The sequence below is a fragment of the Centroberyx gerrardi genome, chromosome 6 (genome assembly GCF_048128805.1).
Source record: "Centroberyx gerrardi isolate f3 chromosome 6, fCenGer3.hap1.cur.20231027, whole genome shotgun sequence".
Classification (NCBI taxonomy): domain Eukaryota; kingdom Metazoa; phylum Chordata; class Actinopteri; order Beryciformes; family Berycidae; genus Centroberyx; species Centroberyx gerrardi.
In genome coordinates this window covers 33,480,486-33,503,010 of record NC_136002.1, presented here as the reverse complement: position 1 = coordinate 33,503,010, position 22,525 = coordinate 33,480,486, and the positions used below count along the sequence as shown (strand labels likewise).

Genomic DNA, 22,525 nt, shown 5'->3' with positions numbered 1-22,525 from the left:
CCATCACCCGCCTGTGCCCGACAACATGGAGACACTCAGTATTAATGAAGACATGTGGCGCGCTCACGCTGAAGGTCATATTGTTAAAATATCATTTCCTTGCTAGGCAAAGACAACAGGTACAGAGAACAACTCCTTTCTGCTGTTGGGATCATTTCTTGGAGAAAAAAATTTGACACTTGGAGAGCCAAGTAAAAGTCTGTCAGTAGAAGTCTGTCAGTAGAAGTCTGTCAGTAGAAGTCTGTCAGTAGAAGTTCAAACCTCCAGCAACACTGAACAATTCTCCAACTTCAAAGCTGCAGCCTCTGTAACGGTTTCTGCTTGTTTATCGTTTGTCTTCCAGGTTCAATTTTCCCACAAAATCGCACGTGAAAGCAACGCTGAATGCAGCCGACTTGGAAGTCTCGGATCTCGGACTTTCCCACCAGCACTTGAACGCAGCAGAATAGTTGTAACTAAAAAACAAAAATCATCTAAAAATGTGGAAATCCCAGATCCGGATCAAATCAACTGATCTTTTGGCCAAGAGTGATCTGTCTACCAGACTTCAGCCAGATGTTAGCATCTTTTCTCGAGATCAGACAGACGTGGAAACAGAACGTCGCTCCACCTTGGTTGTAACTGAATGTTGAGGATGTCTCCACCACTAATGAGTGTCTCCAATTTTAGTTTACATTTTGCACAGTGATGCATGTACTTTTGCTGCGTCTCATATTATCACAGGGAGCGGCAGGTGGGGCCAAAGGCGGCGAATGAGTCTGTGGATGGAATAAACCCTGACCGTCCGCTTGGTCCGCAAACAGTTCTGGACCCGACTGTCCATATTCTGCTTTGTTGTCAGGACATGAATAATTTATATGCCTTGGCTTCAGTTCGATCAATTCAGAATTTCCTTAAAACTGAAACAATCAAACTTTAGACGTGAAAGGGTAGTGACATGGGAGCAACATGGCGCTCACGGTCCAACCTGGACAAACCAGCCATGGCTCAGGTTCCAGATGTTTACCTCCACACTAGATAACAGGCCGCATCTGAAACTCTCTGAACTTAACAAACAGGCAACGCTAGCAGAAAAAAACACTGAAAAAACCCCACAGACAGAAAGCAACAACAGACACACAGGCTGGAAAACACTGGTAGTTTGCGTCGAGTGATTTGATTGTCGCTGCGAAACCTCCGTCAGCCAGCCCGATTCATTTGGGAGCGTCTCTCCCGGCGTCCCACGTCAGTTTAACCACTCCCTGTTTCAAAGACACATACTGAACTCTGGGAAATAGAATATCAACTGCAATGCATATAAGAAATAAATATGTATTTCAGTACAAAACTCTAAGTCCTTCAATATGTCCTCCATTTCCTTGAGCCAGTCAGCGGAAAGGAGAGAAATCTATTGGTGCCTGCTAGCTCACTTCCTCTTCATGTCACAGTGTTCCTATATGGTGCCGTTTGGCGTCCCTCCTCGCAGACGTCTGGCAGAAGTCTACTGGAGACGCAAAACGGCAGAAGGAATGTTTCTCTACGGTCTCTACGCTCCTGAAACAACGTACACATCCAACAGTTTAAAGGGTTGTGCTGCATCTTGGTCCAACATTCTGGTATCAGTGGAGGTTGTGGTTGGTTGGCTGGTCAGGTGTGTTGGGTTGAGGAGTTGCTGGCAGGTAGGCAGGTAGATAATGAGGGCAGGAGACCGTTCAGTCCACCGGCCACAGCAGCTGGTCCAACCTCAGAACTCACCAAAAGTCACTTTGAGCCACTGTTTCACCAGCCTGCTAAGTGTTTAGATTAAGACTCCAGATGGTGGTTGGTTACCTGTAGACTAGACTAACTTACCACCCACTTCACTATTTTACCTATTCTTAGAATAGTACTTGAATGCTGCGTTCATGTCATATCGGATTTATCGTAAATACGAGATGCCGACTGGGACAAATGTTCACGTCTGCCTTCTAGTGGCGATTCCAAGTAGGACATGTAGGAATCTTGTGCGGGCTCCGATATCTCTGTCAACACAAGCAGTAAGCACTGCAGCGAATCCACCGATGGCGGCAGTCCAAGAAAATCAAACTATCACTTATATTCACACTGATACAATAAACTCTATACTATACTAATACCAAGGGAGCAATATCTGCTACAGTTCGTTTCTGGTTGATTTGAAAGTATCTTGTTAACGACAACAATTGAGCTTATGATCTCCATCTTGGATGTGGGCCTTCCAACGAGTTAAAACACGTGAACGCTTCATCCTGTTCTTCCACCTTTTCCGATATGACGTGAACACAGCTTAAGTGTTGCTTGGTTACCTGTAGACTAGACTAACTTGCCAACATTTGGCTTGTGGCCATTTTGAATCCTGACTGACAGGTGGAGGAACATTTCCCTACTAGCATTTCCTCCTCCTTTACCAAAAGCCAGTTAGATATTGAATTTACCTGCTGCAGGTGTTAGGCATTCACATGAGCATTTGTGATGCATCAAGAAACAGACAACATCCCAACAACACACATAGGTCAAACTGAGACCTATGTGTTGACGGATGCCATGGATTGATGTGCAGTTCGTGAAAATTTTGCAACCCAGTCTGTCAAAAAAGTGGAAACTAGCTGAACTTTTGACGGAGCGCAGGTAAACATCATCTTCTAACGGACTTCATCAGCCAATGAAATTTGTACAGACTGCTTAAAAAGGTTTGGAGCCCCGCCCACGACACAACCTAGGCAGTTTCGATGCAGACTTCTCTAAATGATCTAAACTTCTCTAAAATGTCTCTAAAGATGCTAAATGTCCCATGTGAATGCCGCCTTACTGGCAGCCATGTTGGCCCCACAGTCCTGTTCCATGGAGGACACTGTACCATATTTACAGCCAACACTTCTCAACTCTGTCTATATATGGCTCTGGTACAACCTGGACTAACTTGGTCTGATAGGGTTCTGCCTGGCTCTCCTTACAGAAACACAATGTCAATAAAACGCCCTGACCCAACTCTCTATATGTATGTCTCATCTGTTTTGAAGCCCTTGCCAGTCTTCTGTGTAGGTAGATAAATGTTTGGCTCTGAATTCCACCCCCCCCGCCGCCTGCACTCTTGGTTTCTCCCGGATGCTGATTGGGCAGCGGGTGGGATGACAAGGCACTACCGGATCATCCGATTGGTTCTTTCCCCAGGCCGTGTCTGTGGGGAGGTTCTGCTGCTGTTCGGAGGTTGAGTCAAAGTTCTCTTCAGGCTGATGTGGTACCAGCGCACTCCAGTACACGAGTTTGATTCCTGTGCGTCGTTTTTTATTTTTTTCTGCTCTACTGCTGTGCTGTTTGAGAACAGTTCAGCAGAAAGAATCGAGTCCCAGCGCTGATCCAAACAAAACTACTGCAGGGACGTCAGCGAGGAGACTTGGTAGCTTTGACGTCGTCGTCGTCGTCTCGACCTTGACCGATGTGAAGACCCAGGCTGGTGTTCAGGCCTGGGAGCTGTGGTGGTTCTGGATCAGGAGGTCAGAGGTCAGGTCAGAGGTCAGGTCAGAGGTCAGGTCAGATGGTTGAGGTCGTCTACAGCAGCAGAAGCAGGAGGACGGCAGGCAGCTGTAGCTAGGAGCAGAACAACAAAGAGGGGTCAGACTGATAGGAGCAGAACAACAAGGAGGGGTCAGACTGATAGGAGCAGAACAACAAGGAGGGGTCAGACTGATAGGAGCAGAACAACAAGGAGGGGTCAGACTGATAGGAGCAGAACAACAAGGAGGGGTCAGACTGATAGGAGCAGAACAACAAGGAGGGGTCAGGCTGATAGGAGCAGAACAACAAGCAGGAGTCAGACTGATAGGAGCAGAACAACAAGGAGAGGTAAGACTGATAGGAGCAGAACAACAAGGAGGGGTCAGGCTGATAGGAGCAGAACAACAAGGAGGAGTCAGGCTGATAGGAGCAGAACAACAAGGAGGGGTCAGACTGATAGGAGCAGAACAACAAGGAGGGGTCAGGCATTATTATTATTAATAATAGTTACCTCGCGCTGCCTAGGCCTCGCTGGCGCTGCTGTTCCTGTTCAGCTCTCTGATTCCCTGCAGGATGCGTTTCATATGACCCACCTTCGTCACCCCCAAGTCCTGCACGCACACACACACACACACACACACACACACACACACACACACACACACACACACACACACATCAGCTACAGACGGTGCATTAGCACAGGTGTAGCACGGTAAAAGCTTCTCATCCAGCTGCCAACCAGCCAGTCAACACTTCAGCCATCCATCTAGCTAGTAAGCCAATCAGTCAGCCAGCAGTCAGCCAAATACTCAATCAACTAGTCAGCCAACCAGTGACCAGTCGTTCAGAAACCCAGCAGTGTTAGTCAGTCAGTCAGTCAGTTAATTATTCAGTCTGTCAGTCAGTCAGTCATTTAGTTAGTTAATTACTCAGTCAGTCAGTTAATTATTCAGTCAGTCAGACAGTTAATTATTCAGTCTGTCAGTCAGTCAGTCATTTAGTTAGTTAATTACTCAGTCAGTCAGTCAGTCAGTTAATTATTCAGTCAGTCAGACAGTTAATTACTCAGTCAGTCAGACAGTTAATTATTCAGTCTGTCAGTCAGACAGTCATTTAGTTAGTTAATTACTCAGTCAGTCAGTCAGTCATTTAGTTAATTACTCAGTCAGTCAGTCAGTCAGTCAGTCAGTCATTTAGTTAGTTACTCAGTCAGTCAGTCAGTCATTTAGTTAATTACTTAATCAGTCAGTCATTTAGTTACTCAGTCAGTCAGTCAGTCAGTCATTTAGTTAGTTAATTACTCAGTCAGTCAGTCAGTCAGTCAGACAGTCAGACAGTCAGTCAGTCAGTCAGCAGTCAGTCAGTCAGTCAGTCAGTCAGTCAGTCAGTCAGTCAGTCAGCAGTCAGTCAGTCAGTCAGTCAGTCAGTCAGTCAGCAGTCAGTCAGTCAGTCAGTCAGTCAGTCAGTCAGTCAGTCAGTCAGTCAGTCAGTCAGTCAGTCAGTCAGCAGTCAGTCAGTCAGTCAGTCAGTCAGCAGTCAGTCAGTCAGTCAGTCAGTCAGTCAGTCAGTCAGCAGTCAGTCAGTCAGCAGTCAGTCAGTCAGTCAGTCAGTCAGTGGTACCTTCAGGTCCCTCCTCTCCAGCTGGATGAGTTCGGCTCCTCGGACGTCGTGTCCGATAAAGATGTCCTTATACTCGTTGAGACAGAGGAGCTCCAGCCACGCCCCCACCTCCTCCGTGCCCCACTGGTGAACTGCACCACAGAAGTCGTTCAGACAGACAGAAACACCACAGACACCACAGACACCCCGGCCAAACGCCCGCAAAACAAACGCCCCTCTGGAAACCAGTTCAGAGGGTTCCTGAAGGGATCTGAATGGACTGTTGTTGGACCTGAATCCTTCACATGGCCTTTAGAAATTCACTGATCACAAAACATAAAGAAACAAATACTAGGAAGTGCTGAAGGATTTTTTTGTTGCTTTTCTTTGTTTGGAGGTGAGATGCTTTTAAAATTTCCTTACAGTTTTAATCTCACCTGGACAAATATGAATATCGTCTTCTTTTCTTTTTGTATTTTTAATCATTGTATTTTATCAGTTTTATAATAATAAATAATAACCTTTTTTTTTTTACTAAAATACATTAAAACTAAACAAAGTGAAACTAAGCTACACTGAACTGCACTAAAATGAACTTAACTACACTAAAGCTACTTAAAACTTAAAACTAACTACCCTAAACTACATTAAATTAAATTAAATTCTATCAGATGTGATAGTTTTATTTATTTAGTAACTTTAACTGGGTTTAACAGTCCAGTCAATGAACTCCATTTTAATTTTAAAGGGTTTTTGACCGGGGCAGAGAAAAAGACACCACAACCTGCCACAGCGCCACCCTCTGGTCAACAAACACACACACACAAATGGGACCAGGAAGTGTGTGTACAAGCCCAGCCAATCAGGGTACAAGTTTCTTTGATATTAGCCAATCAGAGCAGGCGGCCAGTCAGGTGACACGTGGCAGATTGTGACGACTTCAGAAACAAGTGAACCTGATTTAACCAGAACAGAGTGATCTTTACCGTCCAAATTCAAACCCAAATCAGTTACCCCAGTGGGACAGGTTGTATTCATGGTGAAAAAGTCGAGAGAATGAAAACCAGTGGTGGTGATAGAGAGAGAGAGAGAGAGAGAGAGAGAGAGAGAGAGAGAGAGAGAGAGAGAGGAAGAGAGAGACATTACCTGGCAGGGAGAGAGTAGCGCAGGTCTCCTTGTTCTTGTTGTTCTTGTCTTTCTTGAACTTCGGGACGAGGCGAAATTTGGCGCTTCGACTTCGCTTCGAGAAATCTGTCAGAGGACCCTACAGACAGACAGGTAGAGAGACAGACAGGTGGAGAGACAGACAGACAGACAGGCAGAGAGACAGACAGACAGGTAGAGAGACAGACAGGTGGAGAGATAGACAGACAGGCAGAGAGACAGACAGACAGACAGAGAGACAGACAGGCAGACAGACAGACAGGCAGAAAGACAGACAGACAGGCAGACAGATAGAGAGACAAACAGACAAGTAGAGACAGACAGACAGACAGATAGGTAGGTAGAGAGACAGACAGACAGGCAGAGAGACAGACAGGCAGACAGATAGAGAGACAAACAGGTAGAGAGACAGACAGACAAGTAGAGACAGACAGACAGACAGATAGGTAGGTAGAGAGACAGACAGACAGGTAGAGAGACAGACAGACAGGTAGAGAGACAGACAGGTAGAGAGACAGACAGGTAGAGAGACAGACAGACAGGTAGAGAGACAGACAGACAGACAGACAGGTAGCAAGAGGTCAAGTCCAGCTCTTTGGGCATTTTTTCAGAAAGAACAAGCCTCTGATTTTAATGTCAGAGTATAGTATAGTATAGTACTGTATAGTATAATAGTATGATAGTATGATATGGTATAGCATAGTATAGTATTGTATAGTATAGTAATGTACTGTACTGTAGTGTACTGTACTGTATAGTATAGTATAGCTGCTACTACTACTGCTACTACTAATAATATACATCTGTTTACTATGCTACTACAGTACTACTAAGGTAAGTATCATAATATAGTATCTAGTATAGTATAGTATAGTATAGTATAGTTACCACTACTAATAATATACATCTGATTACTATGCTACTACAGTACTAGTAAGGTATTTGTTTACCTCATGGTCTGACAGCTCTATGATTGGACAGAGCCATGGTATGTTAGCTAGTATATCAGTACTTCTACTACTACTACTAGTACTACTAGTAGTGGTACTACTGCAGTACTATCTTACCTCGTGGTCAGACGGCTCTATCAGCTGGCAGAGCCATGGTATATCTGCCAGCCTGCGGAGCTGCTGGGCCACAGAACTCAGAGCTCCGTTCAGCTGCTCCTGCTGAGGAGGATCCAGCTGCTGCAGGACGAGACACAACAACCATCAGGACCAGAACCAGGACCAGGACCGGGACCTGGACCAGGACCAGGACCAGGACCAGGACCAGGACCAGGACCAGAGGACCGGGACCGGGACCAGGACCAGGACCAGGACCAGGACCTGGACCAGGACCAGGACCAGGACCAGGACCAGGACCTGGACCAGAGGACCGGGACCGGGACCAGGACCAGGACCAGGACCAGGACCTGGACCAGGACCAGGACCAGGACCAGGACCTGGACCAGGACCTGGACCAGGACCAGGACCAGGACCAGAGGACCGGGACCGGGACCGGGACCAGGACCAGGACCAGGACCAGGACCTGGACCAGGACCAGGACAAGGACCAGGACCAGGACCTGGACCAGAGGACCAGGACCGGGACCAGGACCAGGACCAGGACCAGGACCTGGACCAGGACCAGGACCAGGACCAGGACCAGGACAGGTACCAGAACCAGGACCAGGACCAGGACCAGGACCTGGACCAGGACCAGGACCAGGACCCATTCAGTGTTGTAAAAAGGACAGAGAGACAGTTACCATGGACATCTTTCCAGCCAGCAGTAGCTCTGTCTCACTGTGTAAAGCCTTGACGTTGCTGACCATCTGGACGACCACACTGCAGCTCAGGCCCTGGACAGACAGACAGGGAGACAGACAGACAGGGAGACAGACAGACAGACAGGGAGACAGACAGACAGGGAGACAGATAGACAGGAAGACAGACAGACAGGGAGACAGACAGACAGGAAGACAGACAGGGAGACAGACAGACAGGGAGACAGACAGACAGACAGGGAGACAGATAGACAGGGAGACAAGGTAAGGTACAGAGAAAAGTACAAATACCACAATACTTTGCTTCGTAAATTACAGGATATCTGTTGTATTACCTAGATGCCCTGATACAAGATAACTTATATCTGTATAATCTTCACATGAATCACTGATTTGTGTGAACAGTGATTTGTGTGACAGGACGGGATGGGACAGGACAGACAGGATGGGACGGGACAGGACAGAGCAGGACAGAGGAGGACAGGACAGGACAGGACAGGACAGGATGGGACAGGACAGGACAGGACAGGATGGGACAGGACAGGACAGACAGGATGGGATGGGACAGGACAGAGCAGGACAGAGGAGGATAAGATGGGACAGGACAGGATGGGACAGGACAGGACAGGACAGACAGGATGGGACAGGACAAACAGGATGGGACGGGACAGGACAGAGCAGGACAGAACAGGACAGGACAGGACAGGACAGGACACGACAGGACAGACAGGATGGGACGGGACAGGACAGAGCAGGACAGAGGAGGACAGAACAGGACGGGACAGGACGGGATGGGACAGGACAGACAGGATGGGATGGGACAGGACAGAGTAGGACAGAGGAGGATAAGACGGGGAAGGACAGGATGGGACAGGACAGGACAGACAGGATGGGACGGGACAGGACAGAGCAAGACAGAGCAGGACAGAACAGGACGGGACAGGACAGACAGGATGGGACAGGACAGAACAGGACAGACAGGATGGGACAGACAGGACGAGACAGGACAGAACAGGACAGACAGGATGGGACAGACAGGACGAGACAGGACAGGACAGACAGGATGGGATGGGACAGGACAGAGCAGGACAGAAGAGGACAGAACAGGACGGGACAGGACAGGATGGGACAGGACAGGATGGGACAGGACAGAGCAGGACAGACAGGATGGGACAGACAGGATGGGACAGGACACAGGACAGAGCAGGACAGACGGGACGGGACAGGACAGAGCAGGACAGACAGGACGTACCCCGTTGCTCTTGGAGTTTGCGTACACCACGTCCATGGCCTTGGAGCTGGCGTTGACAGCGTGAGCCAACTCCTGCTCCATGCTGTGGTGCGACTGGGCGATCTCACGAATACTGACCGGAACACAGAAAACACACATCTGCTTAGAAACCACATGAAATATAATCAGAATCAAATTGTACTTACTAGCAACCATAACTGGTTGCTAAAGATACATGATGATGTATCCATAGTACAATAATAATATGAATACAGTAATAACACACACTAATCGTCATGTTGTGTTACCTGTGGATGAGGGCTCCTGCCGCCTGGCCGAACTGGCTGACGAGTGAGGCCTCTTCCTCAGAAACAATCTCCGGCTGAGAGGAGAGGGGGGGCTGTGGGGGCTGAGGGGGCGGAGCCCGGGGGAACTCACACTTCTGCTTGTCCTCCCATGACTTCAGGGTGCTCTCAAAGGCCTGGGAAATACACACAACGCCTTCAGAGTACTTCAAAGGCCTGGAAAATACACACAACGCCTTCAGAGTACTTCAAAGGCCTGGAAAATACACACAACGACTTCAGAGTACTTCAAAGGCCTGGAAAATACACATAACACCTTCAGAGTACTTCAAAGGCCTGGAAAATACACATAACACCTTCAGAGTACTTCAAAGGCCTGGAAAATACACATAACACCTTAACAGTACTGTCTAAGGGCCACAAGGCTGCAGGTTTTTGCTCCAACCAAAGTTACAGTTCCTCCTCTCTGGTTGAAGAAGCTACTCAGCAGAACCGGCGGCTCTGGGCTCACCCGGTCCCTGGTGAGCGTCTGGGTTCGGTTCTTGTGGATGATCTTGATGTAGCCGGGCGGCTGGACCCACGCCTCGCCGTCCACCTGCACCGGGACACCCTCGTCTCCCAGGATGGTGATCTTCACCGTGCGACACTGAGGCAGGGAGGCAGACAGTTAGACGGGCGGACAGACAGGCCGGACGGGCAGTCAGACAGGCAGGCGGACAGACAGGCAGTCAGACAGGCAGTCAGACAGGCAGGCGGACAGACAGGCAGTCAGACAGGCAGGCGGACAGACAGGCAGTCAGACAGGCAGGTAGACGGGCAGACAGTAAGACAGGCAGGTAGACGGGCGGACGGACCTGTGCGATGCGGTGGTGCTGCAGGTTGATGACTCTCGACACGGCCATCTGCATGCTGCCGAACACCGCCACCACCTCCAGGATCTTATCATCGAAAGACGGAGCGGTGAACGTCTGGAGGGAGACAGACAGACAGACAGACAGTTAGACAGACAGACAGACAGACAGACAGACAGTTAGACAGACAGACAGTTAGACAGACAGACAGACAGACAGACAGTTAGACAGACAGACAGACAGTTAGACAGACAGACAGACAGACAGACAGTTAGACAGACAGACAGACAGTTAGACAGACAGACAGACAGTTAGACAGTTAGACAGACAGACAGTTAGACAGTTAGACAGACAGACAGACAGTTAGACAGACAGACAGACAGACAGTTAGACAGTTAGACAGTTAGACAGACAGACAGACAGACAGTTAGACAGTTAGACAGACAGACAGACAGACAGTTAGACAGTTAGACAGACAGACAGACAGTTAGACAGTTAGACAGACAGACAGTTAGACAGACAGTTAGACAGACAGACAGACAGACAGACAGACAGTTAGACAGTTAGACAGACAGACAGACAGTTAGACAGTTAGACAGACAGACAGTTAGACAGACAGTTAGACAGTTAGACAGACAGACAGTTAGACAGTTAGACAGTTAGACAGACAGACAGACAGTTAGACAGACAGACAGACAGACAGAGAGACAGACAGGTTCTTACATCGTCCTCCTTGGTTCCTCCCCAGAAGTTGGTTCCTCCTGCGTAGCTGGGGATGTTTAACACAGCGATGCCCTGCAGACTTGGGAGGGGGATGGGACGACCATCACACTACACACACACACACACACACACACACACACACACACACACACACACACACACACACACACACACAGAATCCGGATTGAGGAGCGGTGGTCCAATGAGAACTGATCTGGTGGTAGATGACTCTCTGGTATCAGGTTCTTGTATATTCTTTGCTTCCCTTACTATATGTTCTTTGCAGTTCTTGTATGTTCTTAGTGGATTTATAGTTCTAACCTCCAGCAGAACTCTGTTCCAGGGTCTTGTATGTTCTTAGCCATTCTTGCATGTTTCTAACAGTTCTTGTATGTTATTAACGGTTCTTGTGTGTTCTTCGCTCTTCATGTTTGGTAATAGAGGTTCTTGTATTTTCTTTGCTGTTCGTGTATGTTCTTAGCTTTTCTTAAATGTTCTCTGCAGTTTGTGTATGTCCCCAGCTGTTTGTGTATGTTCTTAGCTCTTCTTCTATGATAATAGTAATTCTTGCACTGTATGTTCTTAGTTTTTTAGTGTTCCTAACTTCCAAAAGAACTGTGTTCTTAGCTGTCTTTTTGTAACAGTGATTCTTGTATGTTCATAGCTGTTTTGTATGTTAACAGAGGTGTGTGTGTTCTTAGCTGTTCTTTTATATCAGTGGTTACTGCATGTTAGTAATGGTTGTTCTATATTCTTAGCTTTCCTTGTATGTTCTTAGCCGAATGTTAACAGTGGTTCTTCAATGGTCTAAGCGATTCTTGTAAGTTCTTGTATGTTATTAGTGGTTCTTGTATGTTCTTAGCTCTTCACGCTTGGTAATAGATGTTCTTGTACGTTCTTCTCTTCAGTGTTAACAGTGGTTCCTTCAATGGTCTTAGCAGTTCTTGTATGTTCTTGTTTCTTATTCTTACCTCCAGCAGAACTCTCTGTTCCAGGTTCTTGTAGGTTCTGTGCAGCAGCTCCTTGGTTCCCAGAACTCCATACCACATCATGTTCTTCGTACGACTCCTGGACACACACACACACACACACACACACACACACACACACACAGTATGCTACATGTCATCCGGACTCCAAAAAGTTCAGTCAGAAGAAGAAAGTTCTTGCTTAATCACAACTTTATCTTCACTGGAGTAGGAAACTATCTGGTTTGTCTTCACTGCAGTGGTAGAAGGTAAAAGTAGAAGTCTGCAGTTTTCCACCAGCTCCCTCCACTCTGTTACATTTGATCTGATGTTTTTGTTTTAGTAGAAGTGATTAAGCTGACCTGTATCTTAATGTCATCATGTGTTTTCTAACCTGATATCTAGCTGTTATTTTCATTCCTTTTATATGTGAGGACTGGATTCAATTCACCTTCAGCAGCATGAAACTGACTGTTATCAGAGGTTTGTATGGAGTTAAAGTTTAAATACATTTAAAGAAATGTGTCTGGCCACTCTCTATTTGAGATATGAAGACATGGTTGGTGTCTCTTTTTGAGGTATGAAGACATGGTTGGTGTCTCTATTTGAGGTATGAAGACATGGTTGGTGTCTCTGAGGTATAAAGACGTTTGGTGTCTCTTTTTGAGGCATAAAAACATGGTTGGTGTCTCTTTTTGAGGTATGAAGACATGGTTGGTGTCTGAGGTATGAAGACGTTTGGTGTCTCTTTTTGAGGCATGAAAACATGGTTGGTGTCTCTTTTTGAGGTATGAAGACATGGTTGGTGTCTCTGAGGTATAAAGACGTTTGGTGTCTCTTTTTGAGGCATAAAAACATGGTTGGTGTCTCTTTTTGAGGTATGAAGACATGGTTGGTGTCTCTTTTTGAGGTATGAAGACATGGTTGGTGTCTCTTTTTGAGGTATGAAGACATGGTTGGTGTCTCTTTTTGAGGCATGAAAACATGGTTGGTGTCTCTTTTTGAGGTATGAAGACATGGTTGGTGTCTCTTTTTGAGGTATGAAGACATGGTTGGTGTCTCTTTTTGAGGTATGAAGACATGGTTGGTGTCTCTTTTTGAGGCATAAAAACATGGTTGGTGTCTCTTTTTGAGGCATGAAAACATGGTTGGTGTCTCTTTTTGAGATATGAAGACATGGTTGGTGTCTCTTTTTGAGGTATGAAGACATGGTTGGTGTCTCTGTCGAACTTCATACCTGCACTTCTCAGGGTGTTCGTCTCTCTTGTTGTTGAAGTCCAGGGAGATTTTGGCGTCCAGGCCGATGCCGAAGTAGTTGTTCATCACACACTTCTCAGTGTAGCAGTCCCTGCCGGGGGACGACACACAGTCACACAGGTCCACATGAACATTTCTGAGACAGAAACACGTTCAGGTTATACGGTAGATGTGACAGTGTTGCCTTGAGTAACAGTGGGATACAAGGAATAACAATACCATGAAAAAACAGTGTAGAAAGAGATGATTGTTAAAAATTCTTGTCTACATTGCTTCAAAAAGTGGATTTCTTCATGGACTAGACATGAGAAACTATTTAATCTTCTTTTGCTAGGAATCAAAGGTAACTGACTCTAAATATAATGACTTGAGAAAGAGTAGAAGAAGAGGGAATAAGTAGTAGAAGGGGGAAAAGAGAGAGACGAGGACAACTAAAAAGGAGAGGGTGAAGAAGAAATAGAAAAAGGGAAGGAGAAGGAAGAAAAAAGAGTGGAAGAAGGAGAGGGAGAAGTAGAAGAGGAAATAAGAAGAAAGAAAGAGAGAGAAAAGGTCAACAGAAAATGACTGAAAGACAGACAGACTTACATGTTGTCAGGGTCACAGCTGAAGGGGTCAGCGTTGACCAGGAGTCGACTGATCACAGAGCTGCTGGACAGAGACCCAGAGATACCTCTGAGACCTACACACACACACACACACACACACACACATACACACACACACACACACACAGTTAGATTTATAAGATTTCAAGCACTGCAAAATCTCCAAATACTTCTCATGGTTAAACTCGTCTTACCAGGATAAAGGATCTTGGTATTAAGCATGGGCATGTTCTCCCTGCTTCCTGTCTGGACAGGAAGTGATGCGGAGCTGCCCAGCGACAGGCTGCCCTTACTGATCAGCTTCTCACAGGGTGTCTTACTGACTGGAGAGACAGACAGACAGGCAGACAGAGAGACGGGTTAAATGCCTTGCTCAAGGGAGTCGGAGCTATGCATCGGGGTGAGCTCACACTATTCCTCTTTGTGCAAACTGCAACCTCCGTTTTTACATTAAAGTCAACGGGGAGCAGCTGCAAGGTGGAAAGAAGTAGTAGCAGGAGCATAATCATTATTATTGGTAGTAGTAATAGTAATACTACTAGTAGTAGAAGCAGTAGTAGTAGTACTAGTAGCAGTAGAGGTGGTAGTAGTAGTAGTAGTAGTAGTAGTAGTAGATGCAGTAGTAGTAGTAGCAGCAGTAGTAGTAGTACTAGTAGCAGTAGAGGTGGTAGTAGTAGTAGTAGTAGCAGTAGTAGTAGATGCAGTAGTAGTAGCAGCAGTAGTAGTAGTACTAGTAGCAGTAGTAGTAGATGCAGTAGTAGTAGCAGCAGTAGTAGTAGTACTAGTAGCAGTAGTAGTAGATGCAGTAGTAGTAGCAGCAGCAGTAGTAGCAGCAGCAGTAGTAGTACTAGTAGCAGTAGTAGTAGATGCAGTAGTAGTAGCAGCAGCAGTAGTAGCAGCAGCAGTAGTAGTACTAGTAGCAGTAGTAGTAGATGCAGTAGTAGTAGATGCAGTAGTAGTAGCAGCAGCAGTAGTAGCAGCAGCAGTAGTAGTACTAGTAGCAGTAGTGGTAGTAGTAGCAGTGGTAGTACTAGTAGCAGTAGTTATTACTAGCAGTATTACTGACCTCTGCGTGCGCTGCGGTTCCTGGCGCTGTAGGATGACTGGAGCGACACTTTATCCTCCTCTTCCTCATCCTCATCTTCCTCTTCTACCACGTCCTCCTCCTCCTCCTCCTCCTCCTCTGCTCCTCCCAGAGCAAACACCTCCTGGGTCTGGGCATTCTGCTCATCCACAGCTGAGAGACAGACAGGCAGACAGACAGGTAGACAGACAGGTAGACAGACAGGTAGACAGTGCCGGAACAATCAAATTTACAAAGCACTGTTACAAAAAACTTCATGACAAAGTAATAATAGCAATAAAGATAACAGACTTGTTAAAGCAAAATCCAATAAAAGCAAACATTTTACTCATGATAGTAATAATAGGATAAATGACTTCACATAAAAGCAAGTCTACAACAAGAGGCTCCTGAGTGCTCTATAACCTGTCTTACCTCTCTGTGTGCTCTATAACCTGTCTTACCTCTCTCTGTGTGCTCTATAACCTGTCTTACCTCTCTCGGTGTGCTCTATAACCTGTCTTACCTCTCGGTGTGCTCTATAACCTGTCTTACCTCTCTCGGTGTGCTCTATAACCTGTCTTACCTCTCTCTGTGTGCTCTATAACCTGTCTTACCTGTCGGTGTGCTCTATAACCTGTCTTACCTCTCTCGGTGTGCTCTATAACCTGTCTTACCTCTCTCGGTGTGCTCTATAACCTGTCTTACCTCTCGGTGTGCTCTATAACCTGTCTTACCTCTCTCGGTGTGCTCTATAACCTGTCTTACCTCTCTCGTGTGCTCTATAACCTGTCTTACCTCTCTCGGTGTGCTCTATAACCTGTCTTACCTCTCTCGTGTGCTCTATAACCTGTCTTACCTCTCTCGGTGTGCTCTATAACCTGTCTTACCTCTTGGTGTGCTCTATAACCTGTCTTACCTCTCGGTGTGCTCTATAACCTGTCTTACCTCTCTCGGTGTTCTCTATAACCTGTCTTACCTCTCGGTGTGCTCTATAACCTGTCTTACCTCTCGGTGTGCTCTATAACCTGTCTTACCTCTCTCGGTGTTCTCTATAACCTGTCTTACCTCTCTCGGTGTGCTCTATAACCTGTCTTACCTCTCTCGGTGTGCTCTATAACCTGTCTTACCTCTCGGTGTGCTCTATAACCTGTCTTACCTCTCTCGGTGTGCTCTATAACCTGTCTTACCTCTCTCAATGTGCTCTATAACCTGTCTTACCTCTCTGTGTGCTCTATAACCTGTCTTACCTCTCTCTGTGTGCTCTATAACCTGTCTTACCTGTCGGTGTGCTCTATAACCTGTCTTACCTCTCTCGGTGTTCTCTATAACCTGTCTTACCTCTCTCGGTGTGCTCTATAACCTGTCTTACCTTTCTCAGTGTGCTCTATAATCTGTCTGATGGCTTTCTTCAGGCTGTTGGCTCTCAGCATCAGCTGCTCCCGCGGTTTAAAGATGGCCACCGAGGAGGAGGAGGTGGTGCGGGGGGAGCAGGAGGGGGCGGCGGTGGGCGGGGCGTGGAGAGGAGGCGGTAGTACGACTCCATCCCCCTCCTCCTGCTCCTCGGCGATGGTGGGAGGAGGAGCGGGGGGGAGCACGGTGGACGCCTGCGCCTCCTCGCTGAGGGTTTTCAGCAGGGAGTCCAGCTTCTCCTTCAGGACGCCACACTGGAGCACAACACAAAGTATGGTTTCATCAGTAGATATGGACACTATCTACTGATTATCTAGAAACAATTAATTAAATAGTAATTGACAATTAACACCATTAAGTATATATTAACTAATATGTAATTAAAAATAATTAATACATTATGATTCTCCACTAGTATTCTTATTATTATAATATATATTATGCAGCTGTGATGCGGTACCTTCTTGGCCATCGCCTCTGATTCCTCTGAGCTCTCTGTGTTTTTCTCGTAGGCCTTCCCAACACGAGCCACAAAGTCCTTCACCGTCTCACACAGAACCCTGCACACACACACACACACACACACACACACACACACACACACACACACACACACACACACACAGAGTTAGAACTAGAACCAAACACACAGCGGTAGATATGCAATGGATAGATACACAGAGAGACAGACAGACAGGTAGACAGACAGACAGACAGACAGACAGACAGACAGACAGACAGACAGGTAGACAGACAGACAGACAGACAGACAGACAGACAGGTAGACAGACAGACAGGTAGACAGACAGACAGACAGACAGACAGACGTACTTGGCGGAGGAGATGACGACAGAGTGCTGGTCGGAGGTCAGGATCTTGGAAAGGTGAGCAGCTACTGAGTCCTCATAGGTCAGAATCTGCTGAACCTGGACCAGTGGAGAGAGACAGTTTAGTCAGTCCGGTCTCCACTGTCGGCCTTGTCGGCTCCAGTCCTGCAGCGTGTTGCCATAGTAACTGATTCTGTTGTCAGTGTTGTGGAGGACACTGTTCCAGCAACACTTCCTAGTTCCAGAGAAGACCAGAGTCCAACCTGGACTAACTCTGTCTATATATGGCTCTGGTCTAACTGGACTAACTCTGTCTATATATGGCTCTGGTCTAACTGGACTAACTCTGTCTATATATGGCTCTGGTCTAACTGGACTAACTCTGTCTATATATGGCTCTGGTCTAACTGGACTAACTCTGTCTATATATGGCTCTGGTCTAACTGGACTAACTCTGTCTATATATGGCTCTGGTCTAACTAGACTAACTCTGTCTATATATGGCTCTGGTCAGTGGTTGATGTTCCAATATGGTGCATTTGTCAAAAAAAAATAAAAAATGGCGGACTGTAAAATCATAAAACATCCAGCTGTGAACCAATAAGAATCCAGCTGGTGAGAACAGGAAGTGATACGGGCAGATTCACAGCACATTAAACAGGTGTAGTGTTAGGTACGCTCCTACGGTGAAGAGAGGCCTGCTCATGGGAAATGTAGTTCTGTAACTGTACACAGTCGTCTGCTGAAGCCTTTTCCCACAGAAGTTACACACCTGTGTTCGTCTCTACCTGTTTATGTAACTGTGGGTGTTGGCAGTGTTTGTTCAGCTGATGTAAGATGCCTCTCACCTCAGAGTCGTCACTGCAGTCCTCCGTCACCGTGGAGGCAGAGTGTTGCCGTGGAAACTTGGTCTCATACACCATAATACTCCATCTACAGCCGGAGGAGAGAAACCTTACTGCAGGGAAAAGACTTATTCTGCTCTCTGTGGAACCTGTCTCACATCATGATACCTGTCTCACATCATGTTACCTGTCTCACATCATGTTACCTGTCTCACGTCATGTTACCTGTCTCACATCATGTAACCTGTCTCACATCATGTTACCTGTCTCACATCATGTTACCTGTCTCACGTCATGTTACCTGTCTCACATCATGTAACCTGTCTCACATCATGATACCTGTCTCACATCATGTTACCTGTCTCACGTCATATTACCTGTCTCACATCGTGTTACCTGTCTCACATCGTGTTACCTGTCTCACATCATGTTACCTGTCACACATCATGATACCTGTCTCACATCGTGTTACCTGTCTCACATCGTGTTACCTGTCTCACATCATGATACCTGTCTCACATCACGTTACCTGTCTCACATCGTGATACCTGTCTCACATCATGATACCTGTCTCACATCATGATACCTGTCTCACATCATGTTACCTGTCTAGCATCTTGGTGCTGGCTCTCTCCAGTTTCTCCAGTATCTGAGGCAGCTGTGTGTCGTCGTCGCAGGCCGAGCCCCAGCCCAGGACCCGGGCCAGGTCGTTCCCCGTGCCGAGCGGCAGCACGCCCAGCTGGCACTGCAGCACACACACCGGGAGATTAACCTTAAATTAAATATAAATCCTCTGCCGCACAGGAAGTGATGCGTTTGTACATTTACGATTTTGTTTGGAATAAACAGAACAAGAAGAACTGGGTAGTTAGCATGAGCAGTGATAGCCACCATGGCTGAACAGACAGAGAAAAGAGAAACTCAAACTGCAGCAACAGAAAACCCAAGCTCCGCCCACACTGTTTGATTGACATGGACAATCTGTGGGAAGTGCAGTGCAGAAACATTATAGTGATGAGGCTGAGCAACAAAGATGGAGACTAAATCAACAAAAGTGAAGATCTCATGCATTACCACTTTAAACTCCACTTATGTTGCAACAATAACCCTTTTCTTTTAAATCACCTAACTTTAAATTAAGAGTTACAAGCCAAAAGCCAAACGGAGAAAAAATACCAACAAAGAAAAGCATATTAGAAAGCAGGAGTGTTGTGATGCCGTTCCCTTCTGACGCAGCAGGGGGCGGTGTTGATCCAGCAGAGACAGACAGGAGCTGAACTGTCTGTCAGAGCAGGGCTTTGCTAACGTTTACATCACAGACCCTCTTTGTTTCTGTCTCAAGGAATACCGGAACCCCTCAAGACATCCTGGAACCCCTTCAAGGACCTCCCGAACCCCTCAGCAACCTCTGGAACCCTCAAGGACTCCTAAAACCCCCTCAAGTACCCCTTGAATCTCCTTCAGGACCCCTTGAACCTTCTTTAGGACTCCTGTAATATAGTATGTGTGTGTGTGTACCTGTTTGTGCAGGGTGAGTGTGTCGATCTCAGACAGAACCCAGCCCACGCTGCCGTCTCCTCCACACACCAGGATCCTGAACGTATCAAACTTCTGGAACAACCGCAGACTGGGAGGGAGGGAGGAGAGAGAGAGAGAGAGAGAGAGAGAGAGAGAAAGAGAGAGAGAGAGAGAGTCATGTTAATTTAAGCTGACCTCATCAGCCCCATGTTTGTTTGCACACAAACTGGTTCATGTAAAACAAAACAAAATTATCTCTAACTGCCAGTTGGGGCCACCAATGTGCAAAATTGCCTAGTAAACCACACATACACGCTTTAACACACACACACACACACACACTCCCTCACCCTAGATGCGGTCCTCCGTTCATCAGGTCGAACACCTGGGCTGGGTTCAGCAGCTGTTTGAAGCGTCGCAGGAACTTGACGCCCTGATTATCTCCACTTTTAGAGTTAACAAACACCAGGAGAGGACTGGTGCAGGACGGAGGACACGACGCCTTCCAGAAACCTGACAGTCATATTCACAACAATAACAATTATTTATTATGTATAACTTCATAACAAACATAAAGACAAACTAGACGCAGCTGTAAGGCTGCGTGTCTAAAGTGTAACGGTAAAGTTAAATCGTAAAAGTGGCTTGTGAAATAGTGAAAGTGGCTGGTGAAATAGTGAAAGTGGTTAGTGAACTAGTGAAAGTGACTGATAAAATAGTGAAAGTGACTGATGAAAAAGTGAAAGTGGCTGGTGAAATAGTGGAAGTGGCTGTGAAAGAGTGAAAGTGACTGATAAAATAGTGAAATTGACTGATGAAAAAGTGAAAGTGGCTGGTGAAAGAGTGGAAGTGGCTGATAAAATAGTGAAATTGACTGGTGAAATAGTGAAAGTGGCTGGTGAAATAGTGAAAGTGGCTTGTGAAATAGTGAAACTGGCTTGTGAAATTGTCTGATATAATAGTGAAAGTGAATGTTATAATAATGAAAGTGGCTTGTGAAACAGTGAAAGTGGCTTGTGAAATAGTGGAAGTGGCTGTGAAGTAGTGGAAGTGATTGAAGTACTGAGAGTGGCTGGTGAAATAGTGAAAGGGGCTTGTGACATAGTGAACGTGGCTCGTATAATAGTGAAAGGGGTTGATACAATAGTGAGAGTGGATGGTGAAGTAGCGAAATTGTCTGATATAATAGTGAAAGTGAAAGGTATAATAGTGAAAGTGACTGATAAAATAGTGAAAGTGACTGATAAAATACAGGAAGTGGCTGTGAAGTACTAATCTGTTATACGAATGGTATAACAGTGAAATTGGCTTGTGAAATAGTGGAAGTGGCTGTGAAATAGTGGAAGTGACTGAAGTACTGAGAGTGGCTGGTGAAATAGTGAAAGGGGCTTGTATAATAGTGAAAGGGGTTGATACAATAGTGAAAGTGGATGGTGAAGTAGTGAAATTGTCTGATATAATAGTGAAAGCGAAAGGTATAATAGCGCAAGTGGCTTGTGAAATAGTGAAAGTGGCTGGTGAAACAATGAAAGTGGCTGGTAAAATAGTGAAAACAGCTGGTGAAGCAGTGACTCTGTGTGGTTTTAAATCTCACCGTCGGAGTCGATGCTGTTGAGCGCGGTGGGAGGGATGACTGACACCTTACACTGACCCAGAGGACACTTAGAGGACAGCTGCTCCTTACAGCCTGAGTGCACCTGGAGGACAGCAGGGACACACAGAGCAGGAAAACTAACACACCCATCTTCTTTCTCGCCATCTCTCTGAAACTCTCGCCTATTCAGACAGCTTAACATACACACACATTCTCTCTCTCTCTCTCTCACCATAGCTTTACACCAGAGGCATCTCCAGTCCTGCAGGCGGAGGACGCTGCCGCAGGTTTTATCACAGACGCTGCATTTAGCCGAAACTGGCAGGTTCCCTTCTAACCACTGATGAGGCATAGATACCTGAGGAGAGGAGAGGAGAGGAGAGGAGACGAGGGGAGAGGAGAGGAGAGGGGAGGAGAGAGGAGAGGAGAGGAGAGGGGAGGAGAGAGGAGAGGAGGGGAGAGGAGAGGAGAGAGGAGAGAGGAGAGGAGACGAGGGGAGAGGAGAGGAGAGAGGAGAGGAGAGGGGAGGAGAGAGGAGAGGAGAGGAGAGGAGAGGGGAGGAGAGGAGAGGAGAGGGGAGGAGAGGAGAGGAGAGGGGAGGAGAGAGGAGAGGAGAGGAGAGGAGAGAGGAGAGAGGAGAGAGGAGAGGAGAGGAGAGGAGAGGGGAGGAGACGAAAGGAGAGGAGAGAGGAGAGAGGAGAGGAGACGAGGGGAGAGGAGAGGAGAGGAGAGGAGAGAGGAGAGGAGAGGAGAGGAGAGAGGAGAAGAGAGGGGAGGAGAGAGGAGAGGAGAGGAGAGGAGACGAAAGGAGAGGAGAGAGGAGAGAGGAGAGGAGACGAGGGGAGAGGAGAGGAGAGAGGAGAGGGGAGGAGAGAGGAGAGGAGAGGAGAGGAGAGGAGAGGGGAGGAGAGAGGAGAGGAGAGGAGAGGAGAGGAGAGGGGAGGAGAGGGGAGGAGAGAGGAGAGGAGAGGAGAGGAGACGAAAGGAGAGGAGAGAGGAGAGAGGAGAGGAGACGAGGGGAGACGAGGGGAGAGGAGAGGAGAGAGGAGAGGAGAGGAGAGGAGAGGGGAGGAGAGGAGACGAAAGGAGAGGAGAGAGGAGAGAGGAGAGGAGACGAGGGGAGAGGAGAGGAGAGGAGAGGAGAGGAGAGAGGAGAGGAGAGGAGAGGGGAGGAGAGAGGAGAGGAGAGGAGAGGAGACGAAAGGAGAGGAGAGAGGAGAGGAGACGAGGGGAGACGAGGGGAGAGGAGAGGAGAGGAGAGGAGAGAGGAGAGGAGAGGAGAGGAGACGAGGGGAGACGA

The 22,525-nt window shown here is 47.0% G+C and overlaps 1 protein-coding gene across 1 annotated transcript in view; it reads right to left on the bottom strand.

The window, feature by feature from the left end:
* Window positions 1–3,479: 3,479 nt before the first annotated feature.
* dgkd (diacylglycerol kinase delta) overlaps window positions 3,480–22,525 on the bottom strand; it is a 30,976-nt gene continuing 11,930 nt past the window's right edge. The window contains exons 5-29 of the mRNA XM_078284178.1: window positions 21,458–21,583; window positions 21,226–21,328; window positions 19,982–20,144; window positions 19,632–19,740; window positions 18,719–18,858; window positions 18,117–18,201; window positions 17,273–17,367; window positions 16,902–17,001; window positions 16,401–16,695; window positions 15,032–15,202; window positions 14,160–14,288; window positions 13,946–14,039; window positions 13,341–13,451; window positions 12,107–12,203; window positions 11,136–11,243; window positions 10,416–10,529; window positions 10,073–10,207; window positions 9,565–9,737; window positions 9,278–9,389; window positions 8,008–8,100; window positions 7,326–7,445; window positions 6,241–6,358; window positions 5,116–5,246; window positions 4,004–4,103; window positions 3,480–3,585 (exon numbers count right to left, since the gene is read on the bottom strand). Of these exons, the coding sequence (XP_078140304.1) occupies window positions 4,014–4,103; window positions 5,116–5,246; window positions 6,241–6,358; window positions 7,326–7,445; window positions 8,008–8,100; window positions 9,278–9,389; window positions 9,565–9,737; window positions 10,073–10,207; window positions 10,416–10,529; window positions 11,136–11,243; window positions 12,107–12,203; window positions 13,341–13,451; window positions 13,946–14,039; window positions 14,160–14,288; window positions 15,032–15,202; window positions 16,401–16,695; window positions 16,902–17,001; window positions 17,273–17,367; window positions 18,117–18,201; window positions 18,719–18,858; window positions 19,632–19,740; window positions 19,982–20,144; window positions 21,226–21,328; window positions 21,458–21,583 (3,012 nt within the window). The 3' untranslated portion in view covers window positions 3,480–3,585; window positions 4,004–4,013. The remainder of the gene's footprint in view (window positions 3,586–4,003; window positions 4,104–5,115; window positions 5,247–6,240; window positions 6,359–7,325; window positions 7,446–8,007; window positions 8,101–9,277; window positions 9,390–9,564; window positions 9,738–10,072; window positions 10,208–10,415; window positions 10,530–11,135; window positions 11,244–12,106; window positions 12,204–13,340; window positions 13,452–13,945; window positions 14,040–14,159; window positions 14,289–15,031; window positions 15,203–16,400; window positions 16,696–16,901; window positions 17,002–17,272; window positions 17,368–18,116; window positions 18,202–18,718; window positions 18,859–19,631; window positions 19,741–19,981; window positions 20,145–21,225; window positions 21,329–21,457; window positions 21,584–22,525) is intronic.